Below are 19,728 nucleotides of genomic sequence, written 5' to 3'. Positions count from 1 at the left end.
GAGAAAGAGAGGCAAGAGAGAGGCGAGAGAAAGAGAGGCAAGAGAGAGGCGAGAGAAAGAGAGGCAAGAGAGAGGCGAGAGAAAGAGAGGCAAGAGAGAGGCGAGAGAGGCGAGAAAGAGAGGCGAGAGAGGCGAGAAAGAGAGGCGAGAGAGGCGAGAAAGAGAGGCGAGAGAGGCGAGAAAGAGGCGAGAGAGGCGAGAAAGAGAGGCAAGAGGCGAGAGAGGCGAGAGAAAGAGAGGCAAGAGAGAGGCGAGAGAAAGAGAGGCAAGAGAGAGGCGAGAGAAAGAGAGGCAAGAGAGAGGCGAGAGAAAGAGAGGCAAGAGAGAGGCGAGAGAAAGAGAGGCAAGAGAGAGGAGAGAGAAAGAGAGGCAAGAGAGAGGAGAGAGAAAGAGAGGCAAGAGAGAGGAGAGAGAAAGAGAGGCAAGAGAGAGGCGAGAGAAAGAGAGGCAAGAGAGAGGCGAGAGAAAGAGAGGCAAGAGAGAGGAGAGAGAAAGAGAGGCAAGAGAGGCGAGAGGTGAGAAAGAGAGGCGAGAGGCGAGAAAGAGAGGCGAGAGAGGCGAGAAAGAGAGGCAAGAGGCGAGAGAGGCGAGAGAAAGAGAGGCAAGAGGCGAGAGAGGCGAGAGAAAGAGAGGCAAGAGAGAGGCGAGAGAAAGAGAGGCAAGAGAGAGGCGAGAGAAAGAGAGGCAAGAGAGAGGAGAGAGGCGAGAGAAAGAGAGGCAAGAGAGAGGAGAGAGGCGAGAGAAAGAGAGGCAAGAGAGAGGAGAGAGAAAGAGAGGCAAGAGAGGAGAGAGAAAGAGAGGCAAGAGAGAGGAGAGAGAAAGAGAGGCAAGAGAGAGGAGAGAGAAAGAGAGGCAAGAGAGAGGAGAGAGAAAGAGAGGCAAGAGAGAGGAGAGAGAAAGAGAGGCAAGAGAGAGGAGAGAGAAAGAGAGGCAAGAGAGAGGCGAGAGAAAGAGAGGCAAGAGAGAGGCGAGAGAAAGAGAGGCAAGAGAGAGGAGAGAGAAAGAGAGGCAAGAGAGGCGAGAGGTGAGAAAGAGAGGCGAGAGAGGCGAGAAAGAGAGGCGAGAGAGGCGAGAAAGAGAGGCAAGAGGCGAGAGAGGCGAGAAAGAGAGGCAAGAGGCGAGAGAGGCGAGAGAAAGAGAGGCAAGAGGCGAGAGAGGCGAGAGAAAGAGAGGCAAGAGAGAGGCGAGAGAAAGAGAGGCAAGAGAGAGGAGAGAGGCGAGAGAAAGAGAGGCAAGAGAGAGGAGAGAGGCGAGAGAAAGAGAGGCAAGAGAGAGGAGAGAGAAAGAGAGGCAAGAGAGGAGAGAGGCGAGAGAAAGAGAGGCAAGAGACAGGCGAGAGAGGAGAGAGGCGAGAGAAAGAGAGGCGAGAGAGGAGAGAGAAAGAGAGGCAAGAGAGAGGCGAGAGAAAGAGAGGCAAGAGAGAGGCGAGAGGTGAGAAAGAGAGGCAAGAGAGAGGAGAGAGGCGAGAGAAAGAGAGGCAAGAGAGAGGAGAGAGGCGAGAGAAAGAGAGGCAAGAGAGAGGCGAGAGGTGAGAAAGAGAGGCAAGAGAGAGGCGAGAGGTGAGAAAGAGAGGCAAGAGAGAGGCGAGAGGTGAGAAAGAGAGGCGAGAGAGAGGCGAGAGAGAGGCGAGAGAGAGAGGCGAGAGAGGCGAGAAAGAGAGGCGAGAGAGGCGAGAAAGAGGCGAGAGAGGCGAGAAAGAGAGGCAAGAGGCGAGAGAGGCGAGAGAAAGAGAGGCAAGAGAGAGGCGAGAGAAAGAGAGGCAAGAGAGAGGCGAGAGAGAGGCGAGAGAGAGGCGAGAGAGAGGCGAGAGAGAGGCGAGAGAGAGGCGAGAGAGAGGCGAGAGAGAGGCAAGAGAGAGGAGAGAGGCGAGAGAGCGGAGAGAGGCGAGAGGGAGGCAAGAGAGAGGCGAGAGAGCGAGAGAGGCGAGAGAGAGGAGAGAGGCGAGAGAGAGGAGAGAGGCGAGAGAGAGAGAGAGGCGAGAGAGAGGAGAGAGGCGAGAGAGAGAGAGAGGCGAGAGAGGGAGAGAGGCGAGAGAGGGAGAGAGGCGAGAGAGAGGAGAGGCGAGAGAGAGGAGAGGCGAGAGAGAGAGAGAGGCGAGAGAGAGGAGAGAGGCGAGAGAGAGAGAGAGGCGAGAGAGAGGAGAGGCGAGAGAGAGGAGAGAGGCGAGAGAGAGAGAGAGGCGAGAGAGAGGAGAGAGGCGAGAGAGAGAGGAGAGAGGCGAGAGAGAGAGAGAGGCGAGAGAGAGGAGAGAGGCGAGAGAGAGGAGAGAGGCGAGAGAGAAAGAGAGGCGAGAGAGAGGAGAGAGGCGAGAGAGCGAGAGAGGAAGAGAGGCAAGAGACAGGCGAGAGAGCGAGAGAAAGAGAGGGGAGAGAGAGAGAGAGAGAGTCAGAGACAGAGCGAATGTCCTTTATTCATTACCACATTTCCCCCCTTTGATGTCATCAAAAACCAATGAATGTCTGAGAGACGTTTTATCCCAATTCAACATTTTGTTTCTTTTCAGAGCGAAACACTAATTATGTCCCAAATGGAGCCCTATTCTCTATAAAGTGCACTACTTGGGACCAGAGCCTTATGGGTCCTAGTCAATAGTAGTGCACTAAAGGGAAAAGGACTGTGTAAAAGCAGTGTTGCTGTCGTCAGAGGTTTGAGTTGTTAGTTGTGAAAGGATGTGTAGGTGTGTCTAATCACTCTTTCCAGGTAAGCTCTATATTGCCTCCATAAAGCAGGATGCCTCTAGACTGTGGCAGGTGGTGGAGCAAAGTCTAAAGAACCATGTCATTGTGCATCAGTGCTCTGCAATATCCTGCAGAACGTAGAGAACCCTGCAGAACTTAGAGAGCCTTGCAGAACGTAGAGAACCCTGCAGAACGTAGAGAACCCTGCAGAACCCTGCAGAACGTAGAGAGCCCTGCAGAACGTAGAGAGCCCTGCAGAACGTAGAGAACCCTGCAGAACGTAGAGAACCCTGCAGAACGTAGAGAACCCTGCAGAACGTAGAGAGCCCTGCAGAACGTAGAGAACCCTGCAGAACGTAGAGAACCCTGCAGAACGTAGAGAGCCCTGCAGAACGTAGAGAGCCCTGCAGAACGTAGAGAACCCTGCAGAACGTAGAGAACCCTGCAGAACGTAGAGAACCCTGAATCCTGCTGAACATAGAAAATGAAAGATGTATAAAACTTATTGTTGCATCTATGTGTAGTGCTTATGAACATGTTATGAAGTCTCTATAAAGCCACAGTTTCTTTAACTAGAGAGCCTGTTGTCCATGTATTAGTGTGGCACCGTGACATTCAGCTTTAAAACCCGACCGTGTTAATAGCATCATAGGGACGGCAGGTAGACTAGTGGTTAGAGGGGAGGGGCGGCAGGTCACCTAGTGGTTAGAGTGGAGGGGCGGCAGGTAGACTAGTGGTTAGAGTGAAGGGGCGGCAGGTCACCTAGTGGTTAGAGTGGAGGGGCGGTAGGTAGACTAGTGGTTATAGTGGAGGGGCGGCAGGTAGACTAGTGGTTAGAGTGGAGGGGCGGCAGGTCACCTAGTGGTTAGAGTGGAGGGACGGCAGGTAGACTAATGGTTAGAGTGGAGGGGCGGCAGGTCACCTAGTGGTTCGAATGGAGGGAAGCAGGTCACCTAGTGGTTAGAGTGGAGGGACGGCAGGTTATAGTGGGATTCGGCCCCAGTCTGACTGTAGATAGGGAGTAGGGAGTAGGGGCTAAGGGTTATAGTGGGATTCGACCCCAGTCTGACTGTAGATAGGGAGTAGGGGCTAAGGGTTATAGTGGGATTCGGCCCCAGTCTGACTGTAGATAGGGAGTAGGGAGTAGGGGCTAAGGGTTATAGTGGGATTCGACCCCAGTCTGACAGTAGATAGGGAGTAGGGAGTAGGGGCTAAGGGTTATAGTGGGATTCAGCCCCAGTCTGACTGTAGATAGGGAGTAGGGGCTAAGGGTTATAGTGGGATTCAGCCCCAGTCTGACTGTAGATAGGGAGTAGGGGCTAAGGGTTATAGTGGGATTCGGCCCCAGTCTGACAGTAGATAGGGAGTAGGGGCTAAGGGTTATAGTGGGATTCGGCCCCAGTCTGACAGTAGATAGGGAGTAGGGGCTAAGGGTTATAGTGGGATTCAGCCCCAGTCTGACAGTAGATAGTGAGTAGGGGCTAAGGGTTATAGTGGGATTCGGCCCCAGTCTGACAGTAGATAGGGAGTAGGGGCTAAGGGTTATAGTGGGATTCGGCCCCAGTCTGACAGTAGATAGGGAGTAGGGGCTAAGGGTTATAGTGGAATTCGGCCCCAGTCTGACAGTAGATAGGGAGTAGGGGCTAAGGGTTATAGTGGGATTCAGCCCCAGTCTGACAGTAGATAGTGAGTAGGGGCTAAGGGTTATAGTGGGATTCGGCCCCAGTCTGACAGTAGATAGGGAGTAGGGAGTAGGGGCTAAGGGTTATAGTGGGATTCAGCCCCAGTCTGACTGTAGATAGGGAGTAGGGGCTAAGGGTTATAGTGGGATTCAGCCCCAGTCTGACTGTAGATAGGGAGTAGGGGCTAAGGGTTATAGTGGGATTCGGCCCCAGTCTGACAGTAGATAGTGAGTAGGGGCTAAGGGTTATAGTGGGATTCGGCCCCAGTCTGACAGTAGATAGGGAGTAGGGGCTAAGGGTTATAGTGGGATTCGGCCCCAGTCTGACAGTAGATAGGGAGTAGGGGCTAAGGGTTATAGTGGGATTCGGCCCCAGTCTGACAGTAGATAGGGAGTAGGGAGTAGGGGCTAAGGGTTATAGAGGGATTCGACCCCAGTCTGACAGTAGATAGGGAGTAGGGGCTAAGGGTTATAGTGGGATTCAGCCCCAGTCTGACAGTAGATAGGGAGTAGGGGCTAAGGGTTATAGTGGGATTCAGCCCCAGTCTGACAGTAGATAGGGAGTAGGGGCTAAGGGTTATAGTGGGATTCGGCCCCAGTCAGACAGTAGATAGGGAGTAGGGAGTAGGGGCTAAGGGTTATAGTGGGATTCAGCCCCAGTCTGACTGTAGATAGGGAGTAGGGGCTAAGGGTTATAGTGGGATTCAGCCCCAGTCTGACTGTAGATAGGGAGTAGGGGCTAAGGGTTATAGTGGGATTCGGCCCCAGTCTGACAGTAGATAGTGAGTAGGGGCTAAGGGTTATAGTGGGATTCGGCCCCAGTCTGACAGTAGATAGGGAGTAGGGGCTAAGGGTTATAGTGGGATTCGGCCCCAGTCTGACAGTAGATAGGGAGTAGGGGCTAAGGGTTATAGTGGGATTCGGCCCCAGTCTGACAGTAGATAGGGAGTAGGGAGTAGGGGCTAAGGGTTATAGAGGGATTCGACCCCAGTCTGACAGTAGATAGGGAGTAGGGGCTAAGGGTTATAGTGGGATTCAGCCCCAGTCTGACAGTAGATAGGGAGTAGGGGCTAAGGGTTATAGTGGGATTCAGCCCCAGTCTGACAGTAGATAGGGAGTAGGGGCTAAGGGTTATAGTGGGATTCGGCCCCAGTCAGACAGTAGATAGTGAGTAGGGGCTAAGGGTTATAGTGGGATTCGGCCCCAGTCTGACAGTAGATAGGGAGTAGGGGCTAAGGGTTATAGTGGGATTCGGCCCCAGTCTGACAGTAGATAGGGAGTAGGGGCTAAGGGTTATAGTGGGATTCGGCCCCAGTCTGACAGTAGATAGGGAGTAGGGAGTAGGGGCTAAGGGTTATAGTGGGATTCAGCCCCAGTCTGACAGTAGATAGGGAGTAGGGAGTAGGGGCTAAGGGTTATAGTGGGATTCAGCCCCAGTCTGACTGTAGATAGGGAGTAGGGGCTAAGGGTTATAGTGGGATTCAGCCCCAGTCTGACAGTAGATAGGGAGTAGGGGCTAAGGGTTATAGTGGGATTCAGCCCCAGTCTGACAGTAGATAGGGAGTAGGGGCTAAGGGTTATAGTGGGATTCGGCCCCAGTCTGACAGTAGATAGGGAGTAGGGGCTAAGGGTTATAGTGGGATTCGGCCCCAGTCTGACAGTAGATAGGGAGTAGGGGCTAAGGGTTATAGTGGGATTCGGCCCCAGTCTGACAGTAGATAGGGAGTAGGGAGTAGGGGCTAAGGGTTATAGTGGGATTCAGCCCCAGTCTGACAGTAGATAGGGAGTAGGGAGTAGGGGCTAAGGGTTATAGTGGGATTCAGCCCCAGTCTGACTGTAGATAGGGAGTAGGGGCTAAGGGTTATAGTGGGATTCGGCCCCAGTCTGACTGTAGATAGGGAGTAGGGGCTAAGGGTTATAGTGGGATTCGGCCCCAGTCTGACAGTAGATAGGGAGTAGGGGCTAAGGGTTATAGTGGGATTCGGCCCCAGTCTGACAGTAGATAGGGAGTAGGGGCTAAGGGTTATAGTGGGATTCGGCCCCAGTCTGACAGTAGATAGTGAGTAGGGGCTAAGGGTTATAGTGGGATTCGGCCCCAGTCTGACAGTAGATAGGGAGTAGGGGCTAAGGGTTATAGTGGGATTCGGCACCAGTCTGACAGTAGATAGGGAGTAGGGGCTAAGGGTTATAGTGGGATTCGGCCCCAGTCTGACAGTAGATAGGGAGTAGGGAGTAGGGAGTAGGGAGTAGGGGCTAAGGGTTATAGTGGGATTCGACCCCAGTCTGACAGTAGATAGGGAGTAGGGGCTAAGGGTTATAGTGGGATTCAGCCCCAGTCTGACAGTAGATAGGGAGTAGGGGCTAAGGGTTATAGTGGGATTCAGCCCCAGTCTGACAGTAGATAGGGAGTAGGGGCTAAGGGTTATAGTGGGATTCAGCCCCAGTCTGACAGTAGATAGGGAGTAGGGGCTAAGGGTTATAGTGGGATTCGGCCCCAGTCTGACAGTAGATAGTGAGTAGGGGCTAAGGGTTATAGTGGGATTCGGCCCCAGTCTGACAGTAGATAGGGAGTAGGGGCTAAGGGTTATAGTGGAATTCGGCCCCAGTCTGACAGTAGATAGGGAGTAGGGGCTAAGGGTTATAGTGGGATTCAGCCCCAGTCTGACAGTAGATAGTGAGTAGGGGCTAAGGGTTATAGTGGGATTCGGCCCCAGTCTGACAGTAGATAGGGAGTAGGGAGTAGGGGCTAAGGGTTATAGTGGGATTCAGCCCCAGTCTGACTGTAGATAGGGAGTAGGGGCTAAGGGTTATAGTGGGATTCAGCCCCAGTCTGACTGTAGATAGGGAGTAGGGGCTAAGGGTTATAGTGGGATTCGGCCCCAGTCTGACAGTAGATAGTGAGTAGGGGCTAAGGGTTATAGTGGGATTCGGCCCCAGTCTGACAGTAGATAGGGAGTAGGGGCTAAGGGTTATAGTGGGATTCGGCCCCAGTCTGACAGTAGATAGGGAGTAGGGGCTAAGGGTTATAGTGGGATTCGGCCCCAGTCTGACAGTAGATAGGGAGTAGGGAGTAGGGGCTAAGGGTTATAGAGGGATTCGACCCCAGTCTGACAGTAGATAGGGAGTAGGGGCTAAGGGTTATAGTGGGATTCAGCCCCAGTCTGACAGTAGATAGGGAGTAGGGGCTAAGGGTTATAGTGGGATTCGGCCCCAGTCTGACAGTAGATAGGGAGTAGGGGCTAAGGGTTATAGTGGGATTCGGCCCCAGTCAGACAGTAGATAGGGAGTAGGGAGTAGGGGCTAAGGGTTATAGTGGGATTCAGCCCCAGTCTGACTGTAGATAGGGAGTAGGGGCTAAGGGTTATAGTGGGATTCAGCCCCAGTCTGACTGTAGATAGGGAGTAGGGGCTAAGGGTTATAGTGGGATTCGGCCCCAGTCTGACAGTAGATAGTGAGTAGGGGCTAAGGGTTATAGTGGGATTCGGCCCCAGTCTGACAGTAGATAGGGAGTAGGGGCTAAGGGTTATAGTGGGATTCGGCCCCAGTCTGACAGTAGATAGGGAGTAGGGGCTAAGGGTTATAGTGGGATTCGGCCCCAGTCTGACAGTAGATAGGGAGTAGGGAGTAGGGGCTAAGGGTTATAGAGGGATTCGACCCCAGTCTGACAGTAGATAGGGAGTAGGGGCTAAGGGTTATAGTGGGATTCAGCCCCAGTCTGACAGTAGATAGGGAGTAGGGGCTAAGGGTTATAGTGGGATTCAGCCCCAGTCTGACAGTAGATAGGGAGTAGGGGCTAAGGGTTATAGTGGGATTCGGCCCCAGTCAGACAGTAGATAGTGAGTAGGGGCTAAGGGTTATAGTGGGATTCGGCCCCAGTCTGACAGTAGATAGGGAGTAGGGGCTAAGGGTTATAGTGGGATTCGGCCCCAGTCTGACAGTAGATAGGGAGTAGGGGCTAAGGGTTATAGTGGATTCGGCCCCAGTCTGACAGTAGATAGGGAGTAGGGAGTAGGGGCTAAGGGTTATAGTGGGATTCAGCCCCAGTCTGACAGTAGATAGGGAGTAGGGAGTAGGGGCTAAGGGTTATAGTGGGATTCAGCCCCAGTCTGACTGTAGATAGGGAGTAGGGGCTAAGGGTTATAGTGGGATTCAGCCCCAGTCTGACAGTAGATAGGGAGTAGGGGCTAAGGGTTATAGTGGGATTCAGCCCCAGTCTGACAGTAGATAGGGAGTAGGGGCTAAGGGTTATAGTGGGATTCGGCCCCAGTCTGACAGTAGATAGGGAGTAGGGGCTAAGGGTTATAGTGGGATTCGGCCCCAGTCTGACAGTAGATAGGGAGTAGGGGCTAAGGGTTATAGTGGGATTCGGCCCCAGTCTGACAGTAGATAGGGAGTAGGGAGTAGGGGCTAAGGGTTATAGTGGGATTCAGCCCCAGTCTGACAGTAGATAGGGAGTAGGGAGTAGGGGCTAAGGGTTATAGTGGGATTCAGCCCCAGTCTGACTGTAGATAGTGAGTAGGGGCTAAGGGTTATAGTGGGATTCGGCCCCAGTCTGACAGTAGATAGGGAGTAGGGGCTAAGGGTTATAGTGGGATTCGGCACCAGTCTGACAGTAGATAGGGAGTAGGGGCTAAGGGTTATAGTGGGATTCGGCCCCAGTCTGACAGTAGATAGGGAGTAGGGAGTAGGGAGTAGGGAGTAGGGGCTAAGGGTTATAGTGGGATTCGACCCCAGTCTGACAGTAGATAGGGAGTAGGGGCTAAGGGTTATAGTGGATTCAGCCCCAGTCTGACAGTAGATAGGGAGTAGGGGCTAAGGGTTATAGTGGGATTCAGCCCCAGTCTGACAGTAGATAGGGAGTAGGGGCTAAGGGTTATAGTGGGATTCAGCCCCAGTCTGACAGTAGATAGGGAGTAGGGGCTAAGGGTTATAGTGGGATTCGGCCCCAGTCTGACAGTAGATAGTGAGTAGGGGCTAAGGGTTATAGTGGGATTCGACCCCAGTCTGACAGTAGATAGGGAGTAGGGGCTAAGGGTTATAGTGGGATTCAGCCCCAGTCTGACAGTAGATAGGGAGTAGGGTCTAAGGGTTATAGTGGGATTCGGCACCAGTCTGACTGTAGATAGGGAGTAGGGGCTAAGGGTTATAGTGGGATTCGGCCCCAGTCTGACAGTAGATAGGGAGTAGGGAGTAGGGGCTAAGGGTTATAGTGGGATTCAGCCCCAGTCTGACAGTAGATATGGAGTAGGGGCTAAGGGTTATAGTGGGATTCAGCCCCAGTCTGACAGTAGATAGGGAGTAGGGGCTAAGGGTTATAGTGGGATTCGGCCCCAGTCTGACAGTAGATAGTGAGTAGGGGCTAAGGGTTATAGTGGGATTCAGCCCCAGTCTGACAGTAGATAGGGAGTAGGGAGTAGGGGCTAAGGGTTATAGTGGGATTCAGCCCCAGTCTGACAGTAGATAATGTGGGTACAACAACTCCTGATGTATAAAGGGCTTTATTGCTACATTTGATTGCTAGACATTGAGGTTTACCAGATAGGAAGCTGGTGTTGCTTCCCTCTGGGTTTTGTTTGCGGAGACAGAAGGGGCTGTCATGGCTCTCTGGGATGGTACGACAGCGTTCGTTCAGCAGCTCCATCAGACGTCGTCTCCTTCGGAAGTTCAGTCTGAACTGGTACAGCAGCCCTCCATCCACAAAGTGGTGCTTGTTGGTCACTGTCAGGGAGAAACACAGAACAAAACAATTGTTTAGGATCGTTCAGTTACTGTTTCATATAACTGACTGTAAATCCTGGTAACCTACAGTTACTAACTGTAAATCCTGGTAACCTACAGTTACTAACTGTAAATCCTGGTAACCTACAGTTACTAACTGTAAATCCTGGTAACCTACAGTAACTGACTGTAAATCCTGGTAACCTACAGTAACTAACTGTAAATCCTGGTAACCTACAGTAACTAACTGTAAATCCTGTTAACCTACAGTAACTAACTGTAAATCCTGTTAACCTACAGTAACTAACTGTAAATCCTGTTAACCTACAGTAACTAACTGTAAATCCTGTTAACCACAGTAACTAACTGTAAATCCTGTTAACTACAGTAACTGACTGTAAATCCTGTTAACTACAGTAACTGACTGTAAATCCTGGTAACTACAGTAACTAACTGTAAATCCTGTTAACTACAGTAACTAACGGTAAATCCTGGTAACTATAGAACAGAAGGTAGTTCAGTTCCAAATCCTGTAACTCTTCAAATTATTCCATTCAGACAGAACACCTCTGATGGTGCCTCCAATGCCAGTAATCAGCTAAGTCTCTTAGGGTTGGACACAAACACACACTCTCCCGCTCTAAGCTTGGGCCGTCATTGTGCCAACACTCTCACTTGGCTAACACTCAGTACAGGGGGAGGCTCTGAATGCCCCTTAAAATCCCCAAATCCCTTGAAAGACATAAAACCAACTCTGACCGACTAAAGCCATCCAGGAACCAAAATCTGACTGTCACTTGTGTAACTAAGCCATAAAGCCTGCATAACTGTGCCAAGGGTTAGGACTCAGGATTTAAAGGAACACTCCACCCAAAAACAATATTTTGGTATATATTTCATTAGTCCATTGTTGATATAGTCTCAAAATGTTAGTATCAATCAAGTTAAGATTTACTAGTCAGACTTACTAGTCTGGTTATGGATGAATCTTGTGATGCTTTAAAGCTGCTGTTGTGACTGTACGAAGTGGTTTTGATCCTGTGGTTTATAGTGATGGATTGTCCTGTCTGGCGTCATTAAATGAGGACTACGGAAATATTCCTCATCTGCAGTTTGTGTTTGTTTTTTTATCCCAGGAGAAAGTTCTCTCCTGACGTTGGTAGAGTGACAGTCCAATGCAATTCCCCCAGTCTAAAAACATCGCAGTTACCAAAGACACATTTCAGCAATACAAAAAGTTCACAATGATTCAATCAATATTCCAAGCAGTCAAGATGGCGTAGCAGTCAAAGATTGCCGTAGCAGTCAAAGATGGCGTAGCAGTCAAAGATGGCGTAGCAGTCAAAGATGGCGTAGCAGTCAAAGATGGCGTAGCAGTCAAAGATGGCGTAGCAGTCAAAGATGGCGTAGCAGGCAAGATGGCGTAGCAGGCAAGATGGCGTAGCAGTCAAAGATGGCGTAGCAGTCAAAGATGGCGTAGCAGTCAAAGATGGCGTAGCAGGCAAGATGGCGTAGCAGTCAAAGATGGCGTAGCAGTCAAAGATGGCGTAGCAGGCAAGATGGCGTAGCAGTCAAAGATGGCGTAGCAGTCAAAGATGGCGTAGCAGTCAAAGATGGCGTAGCAGTCAAAGATGGCGTAGCAGGCAAGATGGCGTAGCAGTCAAAGATGGCGTAGCAGTCAAAGATGGCGTAGCAGTCAAAGATGGCGTAGCAGTCAAAGATGGCGTAGCAGTCAAAGATGGCGTAGCAGGCAAGATGGCGTAGCAGGCAAGATGGCGTAGCAGTCAAAGATGGCGTAGCAGTCAAAGATGGCGTAGCAGTCAAAGATGGCGTAGCAGGCAAGATGGCGTAGCAGTCAAAGATGGCGTAGCAGTCAAAGATGGCGTAGCAGGCAAGATGGCGTAGCAGTCAAAGATGGCGTAGCAGTCAAAGATGGCGTAGCAGTCAAAGATGGCGTAGCAGTCAAAGATGGCGTAGCAGGCAAGATGGCGTAGCAGGCAAGATGGCGTAGCAGTCAAAGATGGCTTAGCAGTCAAAGATGGCTTAGCAGTCAAAGATGGCTTAGCAGTCAAGATGGCGTAGGGCGTAGCAGTCAAGATGGCGTAGCAGTCAAAGATGGCGTAGCAGTCAAAGATGGCGTAGCAGTCAAGATGGCGTAGGGCGTAGCAGTCAAAGATGGCGTAGCAGTCAAAGATGGCGTAGCAGTCAAAGATGGCGTAGCAGTCAAAGATGGCTTAGCAGTCAAAGATGGCTTAGCAGTCAAAGATGGCTTAGCAGTCAAGATGGCGTAGCAGTCAAGATGGCGTAGGGCGTAGCAGTCAAGATGGCGTAGCAGTCAAAGATGGCGTAGCAGTCAAAGATGGCGTAGCAGTCAAAGATGGCGTAGCAGTCAAGATGGATTAAAAAGGGGGTTGATTGTGTGTATTCAGAATGCTTGTTGCCATGGTGTTGATTATTGTAATTCAAATATCATTGAACCAAAACAACAACATGTTCTGTGACTCTTGGTTATGTTCATTCATTCACCCATTGACTCGGTTGCACATGGTGTTGAGCCACAAAGATCAAATCACCAGCTCTCTGTGTGAGTCTATCAACCAGGAATGCAGTGATTGTGTGGGACAACTGAACCAAAACAACCCACAATGTGGATCCATCCAGGCAGGACTGCTATTGTTCTACAGTTCAGACATTTAAAGTATGCAGTGTGTGTGTGTGCGTAAGCTGTCGTGTGCGTGCATGCATGTGTGTGTGTGTGTGTATTGTTATGATGTGGGGGAAGGAGAGTGTTAGGACATAGACAAACGCACTACCATGGAACACTTCCACACTCCAACCCCAGGTGGCAGCACCACCCGGGTCACGGCTGGGTTCTGCCAAGCAGCCTTGATTATTCCTCAGGAGCGAGCGATCAAGTTGATTCTGAGAGGAGGCCAGAAGCCTTTTTGTGTTTACATTTATTTTGGGTCACCACTTTGAACAAAGACTAATCTGCTTGGACTGACCGACCAAGGGACTGAGCTGGCCCTGGAGCGAAGGTAAGTTTGCCATCTCCTGGGGACATGTACATACAACACAGTCCTCATACGCCGATTTCTCACATAGGCCTATCTACGTGGTCTGTAACCGAAGACCCCTAGACATCACGAGTGCCATTTTCTCACGTCAGACAGCGTCACTCCTCCGCGACACTAGTCCCTCATCCGTTTTGTCTTGTAGGTCGTGGAACTCATATTCAAATAGGAATATAGCGCAACCCGCCATTCAAAAAACAGATTCGATTGGATTCAGGTCTGGACTTTGACTTGGCCATTCTAACACCTGGATATGTTTATTTTTGAACCATTCCAGTGTAGATTTTGCTTTATGTTTTGGATCATTGTCTTGTTGGAAGACAAATCTCCGTCCCAGTCTCAGGTCTTTTGCAGACACCCATCAGGTTCTCTTCCAGAATGGTCCTGTATTTGGCTCCATTCATCTTCCCATCAATTTTAACCATCTTCCCTGTCCCTGCTGAAGAAAAGCAGGCCCAAACCATGATGCTGCCACCACCATGTTTGACAGTGGGGATGGTGTGTTCAGAGTGTTGCTTTTACGCCAAACATAACGTTTTGCATTGTTGCCAAAAAGTTCAATTTTTGTATCATCTGACCAGAGCACCTTCTTCCACATGTTTGGTGTGTCTCCCAGGTGGCTTGTGGCAAACTTTAAACAACACTTTTTATGGATATCTTTAAGAAATGGCTTTCTTCTTGCCACTCTTCCATAAAGGCCAGATTTGTGCAATATACGACTGATTGTTGTCCTATGGACAGAGTCTCCCACCTCAGCTGTACATCTCTGCAGTTCATCCAGGGTGATCATGGGCCTCTTGGCTGCATCTCTAATCAGTCTTCTCCTTGTATGAGCTGAAAGTTTAGAGGGACGGCCAGGTCTTGGTAGATTTGCAGTGGTCTGATACTCCTTCCATTTCAATATTATCGCTTGCACAGTGCTCCTTGGGATGTTTAAAGCTTGTGAAATCTTTTTGTATCCAAATCCGGCTTTAAACTTCTTCACAACAGTATCTCGGACCTGCCTGGTGTGTTCCTTGTTCTTCATGATGCTCTCTGCGCTTTTAACGGACCTCTGAGAATATCACAGTGCAGGTGCATTTATACGGAGACTTGATTACACACAGGTGGATTGTATTTATCATCATTAGTCATTTAGGTCAACATTGGATCATTCACAGATCCTCACTGAACTTCTGGAGAGAGTTTGCTGCACTGAAAGTAAAGGGGCTGAATAATTTTGCACGCCCAATTTTTCAGTTTTTGTTTTGTTAAAAAAGTTTGAAATATCCAATAAATGTTGTTCCACTTCATGATTGTGTCCCACTTGTTGTTGATTCTTCACAAAAAATACAGTTTTATATCTTTATGTTTGAAGCCTGAAATGTGGCAAAAGGTCGCAAAGTTCAAGGGGGCCGAATACTTTCGCAAGGCACTGTAGGCAGAAAAACTAACGAGCTAAATTATTACAAACGTTGACAGTGATTTAATAGTTTAAAACAAACCGGTGGCCATCTCCTACACGCTGTGTAGTCAACTATTATAGCTAGCTAGCTTACTGACATAGCTAGTCAGCTAGCTCTTCCTTCACTGACATAAAAGCTTGCTTAGCCTGTTTAAATGACCCTGAAGATGTAGACATGGAGGCCCACAATGAAGAGGAACTGACTTATCAAAAATCTTGGATCTTGGATCAGCATGTTTCTCCATGATTGTAATTTTAGGTCAGCAGATGACAGCACAGCAGATGACTCGTGAGACTACTGCAATGGCTCGTGGCAGAAGAACAGCTACTTTCATGAAAACTCATAATAACGTTAGCGTTACTTGCTACAGTAGCTTGCTAGCTAGCTTTTGTTGGAAGATTTTAACATTGTGTGTGTGCAGCACTACGTAGATAGCTGGTTGGTTAGAAGCATAGTTTCAGTCAAAGATCATTTCAGTGACTGGCTCGATTGTTTTATGCTAGTTTTCGTGCCCATGGTCAAACTTCAGAAATACTGCTCAGTGAAGCACAATAATCATTAGCTAGATGTCAAATGTGGCTACTAAGACTTGATCACAAAAAATACAAAAAAGACACAATCACTGTTTTAGCTAAGATTCATTCAGACAGTTTTGAGGCAGGAATGGAGTTCAGCAGACGATGTCTCCTTGGTAATATTTTCTAATGTCATGGCAACCCATCGTAGCCGGTCTACTTCTGATCCATCCCATTATCCTTTGCGAGATACGAGACAGATCAGTGCAGGAGGAATCTGATGATGGATACTTATTGGTTTCGTACCAGTCTGGTCTGTGCCAGCGGAGGTACCAGTCTGGTCTGTGCCAGCGGAGGCACCAGTCTGGTCTGTGCCAGCTGAGGGACCAGTCTGGTCTGTGCCAGCGGAGGCACCAGTCTGGTCTGTGCCAGCGGAGGCACCAGTCTGGTCTGTGCCAGCGGAGGCACCAGTCTGGTCTGTGCCAGCGGAGGCACCAGTCTGGTCTGTGCCAGCGGAGGTACCAGTCTGGTCTGTGCCAGCGGAGGTACCAGTCTGGTCTGTGCCAGCGGAGGTACCAGTCTGGTCTGTGCCAGCGGAGGTACCAGTCTGGTCTGTGCCAGCGGAGGTACCAGTCTGGTCTGTGCCAGCGGAGGTACCAGTCTGGTCTGTGCCAGCTAAGGTACCAGTCTGGTCTGTGCCAGCTAAGGTACCAGTCTGGTCTGTGCCAGCTAAGGTACCAGTCTGGTCTGTGCCAGCTAAGGTACCAGTCTGGTCTGTGCCAGCTAAGGTACCAGTCTGGTCTGTGCCAGTGGAGGAGAGGAATGCAGACAGAGGCAGGGTAAGAGCCACAGGCAGGGTGGTGAGTGGTGGGTGTGAACCCAGCAGTGATGCAGTCTCTCTGGGGTTAGAGCCCTGCTCTCTGTTCCCTGGTTAGCCCATTGTCCAGGGCCCGAGAAGAGCACACTTGAAACAGACACGCTCTGCACTACACAGCTCAGCACACTGGGAACAGACACACTCTGCACTACACAGCTCAGCACACTGGAAACAGACACTCTCTGCACTACAAAGCTCAGCACACTGGGAACAGACACTCTCTGCACTACAAAACTCAGCACACTGGGAACAGACACACTCTGCACTACACAGCCCAGCACACTGGGAACAGACACACTCTGCACTACACAGCCCAGCACACTGGGAACAGACACTCTCTGCACTACAAAGCTCAGCACACTGGGAACAGACACTCTCTGCACTACACAGCCCAGCACACTGGGAACAGACACACTCTGCACTACACAGCTCAGCACACTGGGAACAGACACACTCTGCACTACAAAGCTCAGCACACTGGGAACAGACACTCTCTGCACTACACAGCCCAGCACACTGGGAACAGACACACTCTGCACTACACAGCCCAGCACACTGGGAACAGACACACTCTGCACTACACAGCTCAGCACACTGGGAACAGACACACTCTGCACTACACAGCCCAGCACACTGGGAACAGACACACTCTGCACTACACAGCCCAGCACACTGGGAACAGACACACTCTGCACTACACAGCCCAGCACACTGGGAACAGACACACTCTGCACTACACAGCCCCAGCACACTGGGAACAGACACACTCTGCACTACACAGCCCAGCACACTGGGAACAGATTGTATCTCAGAGCCTGTACTGAGCCAGCAGGCAGTACCCACACAGCACCATCCTGCTGCTGGCTTGTCTCTGATGACAGATAAGCAGGGTTGGGCCGCTCCGAGGATGGGAGACCATGACGACAAGGTGACCATGACGACAAGGTGACCATGACGACAAGGTGAACAGTACATGGGACTGATTCTGCAGAGGAGGTTGACTGGCTCAGTAATAGAGACAGGTGATCCTGCAGAAAGAGGAGGTTGACTGGCTCAGTAATGGAGACAGGTGATCCTGTAGAAAGAGGAGGTTGACTGGCTCAGTAATAGAGACAGGTGATCCTGCAGAAAGAGGAGGTTGACTGGCTCAGTAATGGAGACAGGTGATCCTGTAGAAAGAGGAGGTTGACTGGCTCAGTAATAGAGACAGGTGATCCTGTAGAAAGAGCAGGTTGACTGGCTCAGTAATAGACAGGTGATCCTGTAGAAAGGAGAGGTTGACTGGCTCAGTAATAGAGACAGGTGATCCTGTAGAAAGAGGAGGTTGACTGGCTCAGTAATAGACAGGTGATCCTGTAGAAAGGAGAGGTTGAATGGCTCAGTAATAGAGACAGGTGATCCTGTAGAAAGGGGAGGTTGACTGGCTCAGTAATAGACAGGTGATCCTGTAGAAATGGGAGGTTGACTGGCTCAGTAATGGAGACAGGTGATCCTGTAGAAAGAAGAGGTTGACTGGCTCAGTAGAGACAGGTGATCCTGTAGAAAGAGGAGGTTGACTGGCTCAGTAGCAGCTCTACTTCCTGCTGTATTTTAGTCTGTCTGTCACACAGAGGAAGCCCAGTACCAGCAGCAGCCTGGGTAGAGGACAGAGAGTAGGACAGAGAGCGTCTAGTGGGTGTGCACGTGACATTGGTATGCCGCGCGGGTGTGCAACACATGCTACCGGTGGGTGTGTATCTGGGTTGATGATTGTGTGGGCTGTGTGTGTGTGTGTGTGTATCTGGGTCGATGATTGTGTGTGCTGTATGTGTGTATCTAGGTCGGATCACACACACCGTTGTCCAGAGGTGAGCAGCTGATCTCGGCCGGGAATACCCTGGCCAGAGACCAGAGGCATGACGTCCCCCCCCACCCCCACCCCCAGTGGAACCACCTCTCAGACTCAGGGACATTCACTCTGTAGCCATGCAGGTGGCCATGCCCTGTACATGAGTAACTGGTGTGACTTCCTGCTTTTAACTCCTAGCGCAGCGAAGGACCTATTGGAGATGTGATTCACCTCGTCACTGTTCTACTGGACTAAATGACAATGACTGTACTGTTACTATACAGAGATGAATTCCACCAGGCCTGATAAGAACACTTTCACCCTGTTCCTCCCTACTCCTGACCTCGGCAAACAGACCACAGCTGACCTCTGACGAAAGAGAGAGAGAGACTAACAGACTAACAGTCATGTCACTGTGACAACACCAGTCCTTTTCAGCCAGTCATGTGATCCAGACCAGGGCACATAATAAAATGGCACCCTATTCCTTATGCTAGTTTTGAGCAGAGCCCTGTGCCGGTCATTTGAGGATCATGGGTCAGGAAGCGCACGTTTCAAGCAGATAAATGTGTTTAATTATGAAACTGGTCGTGAGATAAAACCATATCCAAAGTTAACTCAATCTTCTGTGAATCTGAAATACTGGGAGCCAAATAAACACAAGTCTCTGCTAAACTTCCAAAACGTGTCTGGTCTTATCCTTGTAGGGACACTGAAATCCTCACAATGACAGTAAAACAAGGACAATTTGGACACGTGTGGACGTTTTAGGCTTAAGGGGTTAGGTTTACAATTAGGGTTAGGAATTAAAGGGTTTAGGGTTATCAAAAATACACTTTTGAATGGAAATCAATTGTTTTGTGCCAACAAGAATAGTAAAATAAACGTGTGTGTGTGTGTGTGTGTGTGTGTGTGTGTGTGTGTGTGTGTGTGTGTGTGTGTGTGTGTGTGTGTGTGTGTGTGTGTGTGTGTGTGAGAAACAGGACAGATCCAATCCAAGTGGGTGATGATGATGATACCAGCAGGCCTTTGATCACAGAGTGATCCCTGTCTGACCAGAGAAGACGCCGTGTTCCCTGACTAAAATAGGATCCTTACAGCCCTTTGGAAGGGAGGACCCAATGTGACAGCCCACCATGTGTGAACATCAACACTCCCACGTCTCCTCTTTCACCTAGCAAAGTCAACTTGGAAATGACAGCGCCCATAGAATTCAATCGAAGCAACTGACAACAGTGCAAAATGTTATTACCACGATAGGTAATTATTGTGTAATTACCGTTTGACCATATTACTATGTATCAGTGAACACCAGGAAGGGCTAAATAGTAGACGAAGACGAGTAGAAGAAAGTACAGCATTCAGCTTTCACAACTGCTTCTTCAAAAATGGCCTATAATTACATTCGCTTGGGGAAGTGGTTCCCAAACGGCAGGACTAACCCTACTCAGGACTCAGAGATATGTCATTTCATCAGTGTGATAGGTGGGGTACTGACCGTGACCTTATGTTAGTTGGGATGTCTCAAAAATACAAAAATATCAAAATAACAAAATCAGACCGAGGATGAAAACGCTCCTTCCACTCACCATGCTGCATGATCCCGTGTTCTAGAAGCCTCCGTCCAAGATGCTCCGCCTCCTCTCGGGTCGCCATCTCTCCCTCCGCCAGCAGCCAATCAACGAGCTCAGAGGCCACCAGCGTCCGTTCAAACGTCTCACCCTCTTCTTCCCGAGTCGCTAAGATGGACGTCTCCGTGTTCATCATCAGCCTGTTGAGAAGGACAGGTTTATAACACCTGTTGGTTTAGACAGACTACTTTATACGATGTGTTGAGAAGGACAGGTTTATAACACCTGTTGTTTTAGACAGACTACTTTATACGATGTGTTGAGAAGGACAGGTTTATAAC

General features: G+C 50.0%; 1 protein-coding gene across 3 annotated transcripts in view; it reads right to left on the bottom strand.

The window, feature by feature from the left end:
• LOC124020723 (DEP domain-containing mTOR-interacting protein-like) overlaps positions 1 to 19,728 on the bottom strand; it is an 82,554-nt gene that overhangs the window by 33,356 nt on the left and 29,470 nt on the right. For all 3 annotated transcript variants that reach the window (XM_046335972.1, XM_046335971.1, XM_046335970.1), the window contains 2 exons: positions 19,406 to 19,587; positions 9,895 to 10,077 (listed from right to left, as the gene is read on the bottom strand). In XM_046335972.1, coding sequence (XP_046191928.1) covers positions 9,895 to 10,077; positions 19,406 to 19,587 — 365 coding nt within the window. The remainder of the gene's footprint in view (positions 1 to 9,894; positions 10,078 to 19,405; positions 19,588 to 19,728) is intronic.

Source organism: Oncorhynchus gorbuscha, unplaced genomic scaffold (assembly GCF_021184085.1).
Source record: "Oncorhynchus gorbuscha isolate QuinsamMale2020 ecotype Even-year unplaced genomic scaffold, OgorEven_v1.0 Un_scaffold_889, whole genome shotgun sequence".
Lineage (NCBI taxonomy): Eukaryota > Metazoa > Chordata > Actinopteri > Salmoniformes > Salmonidae > Oncorhynchus > Oncorhynchus gorbuscha.
Note: the sequence above shows the minus strand (reverse complement) of the source record. Positions and strands in the feature narration are given on the sequence as shown.